General features: G+C 44.8%; 1 protein-coding gene and 1 long non-coding RNA gene across 2 annotated transcripts in view; one reads left to right on the forward strand and one right to left on the reverse strand.

Annotated features, from left to right (window-relative positions):
• LOC132830701 (beta-1,4 N-acetylgalactosaminyltransferase 2-like) overlaps nucleotides 1–12,540 on the reverse strand; it is a 43,410-nt gene that overhangs the window by 12,520 nt on the left and 18,350 nt on the right. The window contains exons 4-6 of the mRNA XM_060848516.1: nucleotides 10,169–10,275; nucleotides 10,041–10,078; nucleotides 1,807–1,987 (exon numbers count right to left, since the gene is read on the reverse strand). Coding sequence (XP_060704499.1) covers nucleotides 1,807–1,987; nucleotides 10,041–10,078; nucleotides 10,169–10,275 — 326 coding nt within the window. The remainder of the gene's footprint in view (nucleotides 1–1,806; nucleotides 1,988–10,040; nucleotides 10,079–10,168; nucleotides 10,276–12,540) is intronic.
• The window catches only part of LOC132830702 (uncharacterized), a 44,034-nt gene that overhangs the window by 7,763 nt on the left and 23,731 nt on the right, over nucleotides 1–12,540 (forward strand). The gene's annotated exons all lie outside the window — the stretch shown is intronic.

The following is a 12,540-nucleotide window of genomic DNA, read 5'->3' on the forward strand; positions in this document are numbered from 1 at the left end:
TGTGGAATTATTTGTACATTTTCCTACAAGATTCTATATGAGTGGATTGGTCCAGGATGAATTCTGTGATGAATACTGCTGAGTGTGGGTTTTGTGTTTTGTTTTGCGATATAATTCTGTATTTGTGGCCTGAAAGGCAATGGAAAATGGGCAAGGTTAGAAGGAAAGGCAGGAGATTGCAATTCAGTCAAAATGCTGAGAAAACCCATGATAGACCAAATGGATTGATCTTTTGATGAGCTTGAGCCTCACTTTGGGTGGTCCTTGAAAATATCCTGAAATAAACTGGAGCTGATTTTTGTGCAATACTTGCGGTCCACTTTGGAACGGTTAATGATGAAGTTACAGTACATGGGCGGCATAGCTTAGAAATCAGGAATGGTAACATATAATACCAAATCATTGCATTGTTCTTCCAAATAAAATTTACTGTCTGACAACATGGAACTAGAGCCTTTGGTCCAATGTGTCCCTGCTGACCAGGTATCCTCAACTAAAGTATTCCCTACATTTGATCCATATCCCTCTAAACCTTTCCTATTGATGTTCCTGTCCAAATATCGTTTAAATGTTGTAATTGTTCCTGCTTCTACCATTTCCTCTGGCAACTCATTCTATTTACACACCACGCTCTGTGTGGTAAATCTGCCCTACAGATCCCTTTTAAACATTTCCCTTTCCAACTGAAACCTATGCCTATAGTTTTGGACTCCCCTACTCCTAAAAAAAAACCTTGTCCAATGGCCTTATTCATGCCCCTCTTGGTTTTGTAAACCTCTGTTAGGCCACTCCTTAGCTTCCGAAGTTCCAGGGAAAAAGAGATCTAAGCCTATCCAGCCTCTCCTTATAACTCAGACCATCCTAGCAAAGCAACATCCATGTAAATGTTTCTGTATGCTCTCCAGCTTGACACCCTCCTTCTTGTAGCAGGGCAACCAGAAGCGTACACAATAGTTTAAAAATGGCCTCACCCCTGGTTGAAGACACCCATAAATGAGATTGATATTGGAAATTTCAAAGAAATCATCGCATTTGAAATGGTAACTATTTCTATCTCCACAGGTGCTGCCAGACCCATTGCATTTCTCCAGTACTTTGCATTTTGACTTCAGATCTGCAGCCTCACTGAATATGGATTAATATTGGAGTTATGTAGGAAGTCAGCATTAGAGAGTTGCATCGATCTTAAACGAGGCCATTTAGACAGACTGAAAAACAAGCAGGGAATCGAGGGATTTGGATCATGCAAGGTTGGATAGGATTAATTCAGAATAGCATTAGGTTGACTAGTGAAGGGTAGCAGATCTTCCTCCTTAAAAGATATAAGTTACATGATCACCTTTAAATTGGCTTTTTATTCCAGTTGTTTTTATTGATTTCAAATTTCACCATCTGCAAAAGTGGATCTTAATCACCCAGAACATGAGACTGGTATTCTGGGATTACTGGTCCAGAGGTACACAGTCTCCACAGAACTGCAGGATAAGAGAGTTGGGATTTGTGTCAGTTCGAACTGAAAAACATCTAACTGAGGTGATTTGCTATTTTTACAATTTAGCAAGTGTATCAATAAATTGCTCTGCCAAAAACTATAAAAAGTTTTAATGCCACGTGTAAAAGAATTCAGTTTTAATTTAGGATATAATGATCCAAGAATAATTGTAAGAATCACTTTTTTTGATGCCTACATCATGAAGGAACAACGTGGAATAATTATCAAGAAAGAGGATTCATTTCACATACAGATAGAATTGCAAAGCTTTTTAACACTATATTAACAAATAAAATACTATAAGCTGTACTTACCTATATCAGTTGTACTGATGTGATGTTGTTTGCTTGTGTAAGTAATATATTTAAGTACAGCATTAATGAATTCTAAGCTTGGACTTGTTATTGTTAAAGTTTTGTCACCTAAACCTTTCAATACACCATCTGGGACTTCAGCAATTGTGTTAAATACTCCTTGGGTAGCTGATAGTTTCACCTAAACAACAAGAAAATGGATAATTAACCTGTGCATTGAAATGTGATGGTGAGTTTCGTAGAATGCTGCTGTATGCATGTGCAATTAAGCATCTGAAAAAGATAGTGACAATTAATATCTGTGGAGTGAAGGACTACACCATTTACTCTCTGAAATATAGTGAAAATGAAGTCCTCCCAACTGCAGAAACATGAGCTCTGTGTTTCTGAACTCGAGCAGTGGCTGGTTCCATGTGGCACATCTGTGAGGCTGATTGTAATGTGGATTGCACATTTAGAAAGGTGGTCATACCTCAGCTGATGGGATCGGAGGAAAGAACGGAATGGGTGGCCATCAGACAATCAAAGACAATCAGGCAGGTAGTGCAGGAGTCCTCTGGGGTCTGCCCATCGATTGGTTTTCCATTTTGGGAATTCTTAGGAGTCCTAGCTCATCAAGGGAGTGCAGACACAGCCAAGCTTCTGGCACAGTACAGCATCCAGATTATCCAGGAGGGGAGGATGAAAAAGGTAGGAGTGAGAGTGGAAGGGGATTTGTTAATTAGGGAAACATACAGGTGTTTCTGTACTTACTGACATGACTCCAGCCTGGTACGCTCCCTGCCTGGTGTCAGGGTGAAGGATGTCACTGAGCAGCTGCAGGGCATCCTGTTGGGGGTAAGACTGAGGGCATAGTACACATTGGTACTAATGATATTAACAGAATGAAGAATGAGGTCTTGCATTAAGAATTTGGGAGTCTGGAGCAGGATGTTAAACATTGTAACTTCTGGATTTCTCCCAATGCCACATGCCAGCAAGTACAAAAATAGGAGAATAAGGCAGATGAATGCAAAACTCAAGAACTGGTGAAGGAGGGAAGATTTAGATTCCTACATTATTGGGACCATTCCTGGGGAAGGTGGCACCCATTTGGTCTTCATCTGAACCTGAGTGGGACCAGCATCCTTCTAGGTGAGTTTGCTAATGCTGATGGGAGGAATTTAAACCAGTTTGGTGGGGTTGAGAACACAGGGTGTTAGTCCAATTGGGATACAGCATACTTTAGTAAAGGAACCAAGGCAGAGAGAGATCAGCCCAAGTTGAGTTATGCCTGTCTCTTTCTTGCCTATGTCGAACATTCCATCTTCCGTAATTACACCGGCACCACTCCCCACTTCTTCCTCCGCTACATTGATGACTACATTGGCGCCACCTCGTGCTCCCGTGAGGATGTTGAGCAATTCATCAACTTCACCAACACATTCCACCCTGACCCTAAATTTACCCGGAACATCTCTGACACCTCCCTCCCTTTCCTGGACCTCTCCATCACCATTAATGACGACCGACTTGACACCAACATTTTTTACAAACCCACTGACTCCCACAGCTACCTGGATTACACCTCTTCCCACCCAACCTCCTGCAAACATGCCATTCCGTATTCCCAATTCCTCCGGCTCCGCTGTATCTGCTCCCAGGAGGACCAGTTCCACCACAGAACGCACCAGATGGCCTCCTTCTTCAGAGACTGCAATTTCCCTTCCCACGTGGTTAAAGATGCCCTCCAACGCATCTTGTCCATATCCCGCACCTCCGCCCTCAGACCCCACCCCTCCAACCGTAACAAGGACAGAATGCCCCTGGTGCTCACTTTCCACCCTACCAACCTTCGCATAAACCAAATCATTCTGACATTTCTGCCACCTCCAAACGGACCCCACCACCAGGGATATATTTCCCTCCCCATCCCTTTTTGCCTTCCGCAAAGACCGTTCCCTCCGTGACTACCTGGTCAGGTCCACACCCCCCAACAATCCACCCTCCCATCCTGGCACCTTCCCCTGCCACCGCAGGAATTGCAAAACCTGCACCCAAACCTCCCCCCTCACCTCCATCCAAGGCCCTAAAGGAGCCTTCCACATCCATCAAAATTTTACCTGCACATCCACCAATATCATTTATTGTCTCCGTTGCTCCCAATGTGGTCTCCTCTACATTGGGGAGACTGGACGCCTCCTAGCAGAGCACTTTAGGGAACATCTCTGGGACACCCGCACCAATCAACCACACCGCCCTGTGGCCCAACATTTCAACTCCCCCTCCCACTCTGCCGCGGACATGGAGGTCCTGGGCCTCCTTCAACGCCGCTCCCTCACCACCAGATGCCTGGAGGAAGAATGCCTCATCTTCTGCCTCGGAATACTTCAACCCCAGGGCATCAATGTGGACTTCAACAGTTTCCTCATTTCCCCTTCCCCCACCTCACCCCAGTTCCAAACTTCCAGCTCAGCACTGTCCCCATGACTTGTCCTACCTGCCTATCTTCTTTTCCACCTATCCACTCCACCCTCCTCCCTGACCTATCACCTTCATCCCCTCCCCCACTCACCTATTGTACTCTATGCTACTTTCTCCCCATCCCCACCCTCCTCTCATTTATCTCTCCAGCCTTCAGGCTCTCTGCTTGTATTCCTGATAAAGGGCTTTTGCCTGAAACGTCGATTTTCCTGCTCCTCGGATGCTGCCTGAACTGCTGTGCTTTTCCAGCACCATTCTAATCTAGACTCTGGTTTCCAGCATCTGCAGTCATTGTTTTTACCTTTCAGGTGAGAAAGGCAAAGCTGAATTGTCCCTTACTTTAAAGCTCAGAGTAAGACGAATGAATTAGGGCATGTGCTGACATGTGGAATTGTGATGTTGTTGCCATCACAGAGACATAACTAAGTGAGAAGCAGGACTGAACAATTCAACATTCCTGATGATAAGATCTTCAGGCAAGATAGTGGAGGGTGTGAGAGAGGATTAATTATTATTAACTATCTTTAAATGCACTATTAATTAAGCAATCGGTGATGAAAGTAAGGAGGGATGATATCTTGAAAGGGTCTTCAAATGAACTTTTGTGGGTACACCTTAGGAATAAAAAGGGGGCAGTCACACTGCTGGGAGCATATTATACATCCCGTACAGACCATGCACAATAGAGGAGCAGGTACTGTAAAAGGTTTTGGGGGTGGGGGCAGAGAGAGCTTTTTAATATCATGACGTAGAGCAGAGAGAGAAGAATAGAATACATTTTAATTTGCCATTTCTACCATATACATATGACAGGCAGCACAGTGACACAGTGGTTAGCACTGCTACTTCACAGCACCAGAGACCTGGGTACAATTCCCACCTCAGGCAACTGTCTGTGTGGAGTTTGCACATTCTCCCTGTGTCTGTGTGGGTTTCCTCTGGTTGCTCTGGTTTCCTCTCACAGTCCAAAAATGTGCAGGTTAGGTGAATTGGCCATGCTACATTGCCGATAGTGTTAGGTGAAGGGGTAAATGTAGGGGAATGGTCTGGGTGGGTTGCTCTTCGGAGGGTCAGTGTGGACTCGGGCTGAAGGGCCTGTTTCCACACGGTAAGAAACCTAAAGAAAAATCACAACTGATACAGTAAAAACAAGACAGTGTTCCTCCAGGTCCAAGGGTATTTTACAGACAGCACAAAATACACAATCGTACATGGCATATGGTGCATAAGACGTGCAATATAAGTAAGTTATAACGTAAGAGAAGAATGATAAATAATAGACATGATTCTCACAGCAATTTAAAGTTTTGCAAAGAATTTCAGTTGGGGAAGAGTTTGAACATACTTTGTTAAGGAGCCTGATGGTTTGGGGGAAGAAACTGTTGCACAGTCTAGCCATGAGAGACTGAATGCTCTGGTATCTTCTGGCAGATAGCAGGAGGGAGAAGAGTTTGAGTGAGGGGTGGGTGGGGTCTTCCACAATGTTCTTAGCCTTTTGGTTGCAGTGTGTGGTGTAAATGTCTGTAATGGAGGGGAGAGGACCCCAACGATCTTCTCAGCTGTCCTCACTATCATCTTAGATGGTGCAAATCCTGAACCAGGCAGTGATGCAGCAGCTCAGGGTACTCTCAATGAACCCTCTGTAGAATGTGGTGAGGATGAGGGATGGCTTTCCTCAGCCTGCACAGAAAGTAGAGACACTGCTGGGCTTTCTTGGCTATGGAGCTGGTGTTGAGGGCCCAGGTGATATTCTCCGCCAGGTGTATGCCAAGAAATTTGGTGATCTTCACGATCTCCGCGGAGGAGCCGTCAATGTCCAGCGGAGAGTGGTCACTCCAACCCTACTGAAGTCAACAACCATCTCTTTCATTTTGTCCATGTTCAGAGACAGGTTGTTGGCTCTGCACTGGTCTGTTAGCTGCTGCACCTACTCTCAGCGTGCTGACTCATCGTTCCTGCTGATGGTACTCACTACAGTCATGTCACCAGCAAACTTGATGATGTGATTCGGTCAGTGCACCACTGCACAATCGTGTGTCAGCAGGGTGAACAGCAGTGAACTGAGCACACAGCCCTCAGGGGGCCCCATGCTCAGTGTGGTGCTGTAAGAGATGCTGGTGGGTGGTAGAAATGGCATCATATGTTGAGCAGTTGGGATAATACGGTTGGGAGAGGCCTTGAAGCGTATTGGAACTATGACACAGCTCAGGGAGATGTTGAAGATGTCTGTGAGAACATCCGCCAGAATGTCAGAGCATGCCCTGAGTACTCTGCCAGGAATGTTATCTGGTCCAGTAGCCTTCTGTGGATCGACTCTGCATAGGGTTTTCCTCACATCGGCCGTGGTAAGGCACAGCACCAGGCCACTGGGGGTGGGGATAGGGTGGACTCCCTCACTGCCATGTCATTTTCTGCCTCAAAACCGTGCATAAAAGATGTTCAACTCATCCAGGAGGGAGGCATCACCAGCACAAGCAGGCGAAGCTGTTCTGTAGTTGGTGATGGCCTGGGTGCCCTTCCACATGCTCTGTGTATCACCGCTGTCCTGAAAGGGGCTGTGTATTCTCTGTGCGTGTGCTCGCTTTGCCTCTTTGATGGCCCGGGTCAGGTTGGCCCTCGCTGTTGTCATCGGCCCTGAAGGCGGTATCATGGGGCCTCAGCAGCACACACACCCTTGCACTCATCTACTGCTTCTGGTTGGGGTGAGAAGTGTTGGTCTTGGATACAGTGATGCTGTCAATACACTTGCTAATGTAGCAAATCCCCGACACTGTGTACTCCTTGAAGGTTGATGGAATCTCCATCGGTTGCCACCTCCTTGAATATGTGCCAGTCAGTACGCCCAAAACAGTCCTGAAGAGCAGAAATGACTCCACCCGGCCAGGTTTTCACCTGCTTCAGAACTGGTTTGACACGTCTGATGAGTGGTTTGTATGGTGGGATTAGCATAACAGAGATATCACCTGAGGAGCGAAGGTGGGACTGGGGCTCTGCCCTAGATATGTTGGGGATGTTTGTGTAAACCAGATCCAGCATGTTCTCCCCTCTCATCGCAACGTCCCCATGCTGATGGAATTTAGGGAGCACAGCCTTGAGATTCGCACAGTTGATAGGAACAGTGCTGTGCTGGTTCTAGCTCTGGGGAGTGAAGTTAGACAGGTGTTTGAGGTGGTGGTGGGAGAGCATTTTAGTGACTGTGACTACAAAACAATGTGTTTCACATGTGCCACAGAAAAGGAAAAAGATGGTCTGCAAAATTGGGTGTTGGATTGTGGGAAGGCAGATTTTATTCAAATAGGTGGGCTCTGACCCAAATGGGAATAGGTGAGAACGGCTAGTTCTTGGTCGGTGTGCAATGGAAGGGGAGGGGTGAGGCTTCACATTGGAATTGGCAAGAGTACAAGCCCCACTCTGTTTCCTTGAGGGTGAAGCATAGGAGCAGCAAGCCAGGAGAACCCAGGATATCAAGGAATTTTCAGCACTGGATAAGAAGGAAAAGAGAGGCTTTTCGCAGGTACAAAGGGAGCAACTCAATGGAGGCATTAGTGGAAAGTTTCAGGAGGAACCGAAGAAAATAGTTAGGAGAAGAAACAGTGGGGGGTAAGATTAAGAATAAAGGGAGATGTTCTGTAACAAAGGAATAAGATAAGCTGGGAAGGAGTGTAGCTCATGAGGGAGCAAATAGATGATCTGTTTGTGGAGCTGGAGGACATTGACAGGGTGTTTAATGAATCCTTTGCACTTTTGAGAAGCAAGATGTAGTTACAGGATTCAACACCAGGGATTGTGAGAATCTTGCGCAATATCAGGAATGAGGAGGGAATGGAGGATTTGTCAGGCTTAAAACTGAACATATCCCCAAACTCTAGATGAGTTGCTGTGGGAGACAATGCAGCAAGATACAGTGGCTCTGACCCAAATTTTAATTTGTCTCGGGCCATAAAGGCTGTGCCAGAGGACAGGAGGATAACAATGGATCCAGTCTTTCACCGCAAAACTATGTCCCCTTGTTATTAATCCTTCAGTGATGGGAAAGAGCTACTTTCTGTCCATGCCCCCTAAGACCTTGTACACCTCTATCAGCTCCCCCTGAGCCTTCTAGTCGCAACAAAAACAATTATCAGCCTCTCTTAATAGCTAAACTGCCCAATCCAGGTAACATCCTGATGAATCTCCTCTGCACCCTCTCCAGTGCAATCACATCCTTCCTGTAGTGTGGTGACAAGAATTGCACACAGTACTCCAGTTATGAACTGACCAAAGTCCTGTACAGCTCCAACGTGACTTCTCTGTCATGAGTAATCTGTATGCTTTCTTAACTACCCTGCTAACCTATCCTGCTGCCTCAGAAATCTGTAGATAAGCATCCCAAGATCCCTCCATTCTTCTGAGGTGAGAAGTGTCCTGCAGTTGATTGAGTACTCTGTTGTCTTGATCCTTCTTCCAAACTGCATCATGTCACACTGATCAGACTTAAATTCCATCTGAATAATCTGTGTATTATCCTCCTGTAACCCACGATCTTCTTTATCACCTTGCCTTTCTGTCATCAGCAAACTTACTCAGGGGGTTTGGAAAATGGAACTCCGGAGTAACCGAACCACAAGGTATTGAATTAAATCTGGAAGATGGTCATGCTAAAGCTCAAAATTACTTACCGTACCTATTGTATCTCGCAATGGGGTTAAAGAGAACAATGTAATTTTTGGAATAATTATGAAGTAAAAATATTTCAAAGTTACTCACTATCCGATCGACAACTCTACATTCTATGTCACCTATGCCAAGCTTAAACCTGTTACTGCACGTCTTTCGTAGTTACAATTCCTCAGAGCACAGAACTGAAAGTTTTCTGAAACTCAACTTCTCAAAGCTAAACAATCTAATGAACAGAATATAATTCATCTTCATGATACATGGTCAATGCTGATATTATCTCCAGGTTGGTCAGGTGCAGGTCAAACATGCGTGTGCTCTTTACTTAAAATGGGTGCATTTTAACCACACAAAGCTGGGTTTCTTTATCATGTTGGATGAACAGGAGTGGGGTTAAAGTGTTAAAAGCCATAATCCAATTCAATGGGAGGGGGAGTTGTAGTGTTTGACCACTGGGCGGTGGAGATGTTATGTGCGTGTGTCCCAGAGATGTTCGCTGAAAAGTTCCGCAAGTTGGGACACTGACACTAAATGCCAACTTGCAGAACGTTTCAGAGAACATCTAAACAACCCCATCGCCCAGTGGCAGAACAGTTCAACTCCCCCTCTGACTCTCCCAAGGACATGCAAGTCCTGGGCCTCCTCGACCGCCAAATCCTAATCACCTGACCCCTGGAGGAAGAACGCCTCATCTTCCACATTGGGGCCCTCCAACTACAAAGGATCAATGTCGATTTCACCAGTTTCCTCATCTCCCCTCTCCCCACCTTATCCCAGATCCAACCCTCCAACTCAGCATCATCACCTTGAACTGTCCTATCTGTCCATCTTCCTTCCCACCTATTCGCCCCGTCCTCCATTCCAGCCTATCACTATCACTCCCCCCACCTTCATCTACTGATTGCATTCCAACTAACTTCCCCCTTTAGCTCCACCCCCCTCCCATTTATCTCTCAGTCTGCTTGGGCATTCCACAACACCACCCCCTCCCCCCACCCCACATTCCTGATGACGAGCTTATGCTCTAAACATTGACTCTCCTGCTTCCCAGTAGAATTGTTGCCAGACATAGTTTAAGATCAACAAAAACTTGGAAGAAACAGAGATGTACCTACCATATAGTTCTGTCTACCAAATGCAAACACACCCAAACCTGAAAAAAGAGATTGTGTTTTATACAAAATGGAAAAGTAAAAAAGAATAACATTCATTGCTTTCATGAAACTTAAGTTGATATTCTCACCTGGAATGACAGTGGACTGCAGTGGCATTATTTCAACTCCATGGATTGGATAGCTGAGTGGGGAATTGGGTTGAGCAATGATTACCTTCTTCAAAGGTGACTCAATCCTGTTGAGAAAGATTTAATTAGGTGCCATATCATAGATGTAATCTAATTTATTTCATCTGCAACAAATTTGAATTAAATGTCTGCTGATTAATCTGAATCTGTAATTAAAATTGGATTACATTCAAAATATACAATAGACAATGGGTGCAGGAGTAGGCCATTCTGCCCTTTGAGCCTGCACCACCATTCAATATGATCATGCCTGATCATCTTTAATCAGTTTCCTATTCCTGCCTTATCTCCATAACCCTTGATTCCGCTATCCTTGAGAACTCTATCCAACTCTTTCTTAATGAATCCAGAGACTGGGCCTCCACTGCCTTCTGGGGCATAGCATTCCATGCAACCACCACTCTCTGGGTGAAGAAGGTTCTCCTCATCTCTGTCCTAAATGGTCGACCCCGTATTTTTAAGCTGTGTCCTCTGGTTCGGCACTCACCCATCAGCAGAAACATGTTTTCTGCTGCCAGAGTGTCCAATCCTTTCATAATCTTATATGTCTCAATCAGATCCCCTCTCAGTCTTCTAAACTCAAGGGTATACAAGCCCAGTCGCTCCAGTCTTTCAGCTTAAGGTAGTCCTGCCATTCCAGAAATTGACCTCATGAACCCACGCTGCACACCCTCAATAGCCAGAATGTCGTTCCTCAAATTTGGAGACCAGAACTGCACACAATCCTCCAGGTGTGGTCTCACCGGGGTCCTGTACAGCTGTAGAAGAACCTCTTTGCTTCTATACTCAATCCCACTTGTAATGAAGGCCAGCATGCTGTTAGCCTTCTTCACTACATGCTGTACCTGCATGCTTACTTTCATTGACTGGTGTACAAGAACACCCACAACTCTTTGTACTGCCGCTTTACCTAATTTGATTCCATTTAGTAATAATCTGCCTTCCTGTTCTTGCCACCAAAGTGATAACCATACATTTATCCACATTAAACTGCATCTGCCATGCATCTGACCACTCACCTAACCTGTCCAGATCACCCTGTAATCTCCTAACATCCTCCTCACATTTCACCCTCCCACCCAGCTTAGTACCATCAGCAAATTTGCTAATGTTATTACTAATACCATCTTCTGTATCATTAATATATATTGTTAAAAACTGCGGTCCCAGCACTGATCCCTGCAGTACCCCACTGGTCACTGCCTGCCATTCCAAAATGGAGCCGTTTATCACTACTCTTTGTTTCCTGTCAGCCAACCAACTTTCAATCCAAGTTAGTACTTTGCCCCCAATACCATGTGCCCTAATTTTGCTCACTAACCTCCTATGTGGGACTTTATCAAAAGCTTTCTGGAAGTCCAGCTACAACTACATCTACTGGATCTCCCTCGTCCATCTTCAGAGTTACATCCTCAAAAAATTCCAAAAGATTAGTCAAGCATGATTTCCCCTTCAGAAATCCATGCTGATTCTAACATATCCTGTTACTACTATCCAGATGTGTCGTAATTTCATCCTTTATAACAGACTTCAGCATCTTTCCCACCACTGAGGTCAGACTAACAGGTCTATAATTTTCTGCTTTCCCTCTCCCACCTTTCTTAAAAAGTGGTACAACATTAGCCACCCTCCAATCCGCGAATCTATCAAACTCTGGAAAATAATCACCAACGCATCCACGATTTCTCAAGCCACCTCCTTCAGTACCCTGGGATGTAGACCATCAGGCCCCGGGGACTTACCAACCTTCAGACTTAACACTCTCTCCAACACCAATTCCTGGCAAATATAATTTCCCTTAATGTTATCATAACAGCTGAATTACTTCCCATTAAAAGTAAATAGTGCTGCCAGTTCTATGAATGGCAATGTATTTCCATGAGACTTCTTTTGAAAACAGCAGAACTTTGCTCTCTTTCTAAAATTTGGCCTTTATCTCATTGGGATAGTAATCTAGTTTTACCTGTAAGATCTAGAACTGGTTCTTGCTTACTTTGATTAACATAAAAATTTTAAAGAAGCTTGGTGTTCAAATTTCTTCCCATCTGGACAACAATGTTCAATGGACTATGCAGTAAGACCCAGCTGCTGAGTTTCTGAACTGTCAATCAGTTTTTCAAGTTTCTTTAAAAATTGTGACAGTCAGATGAGGCCTCTCTTGATGTCAGGAGCAACTCGTTACACTTTTTAACTGATTTCTGGGTGTGAGGTGAGATTCTCGCTGATGAAAAGTGAGTTGCCTCTGAAAGGTGTTTATTGCTTGTTAATGGCTTTTTAATTCCACATCTTGCATTATTACTATTCAGCTTCCC

Source organism: Hemiscyllium ocellatum, chromosome 32, assembly GCF_020745735.1.
Source record: "Hemiscyllium ocellatum isolate sHemOce1 chromosome 32, sHemOce1.pat.X.cur, whole genome shotgun sequence".
In the NCBI taxonomy this organism is placed as follows: Eukaryota; Metazoa; Chordata; class Chondrichthyes; order Orectolobiformes; family Hemiscylliidae; genus Hemiscyllium; species Hemiscyllium ocellatum.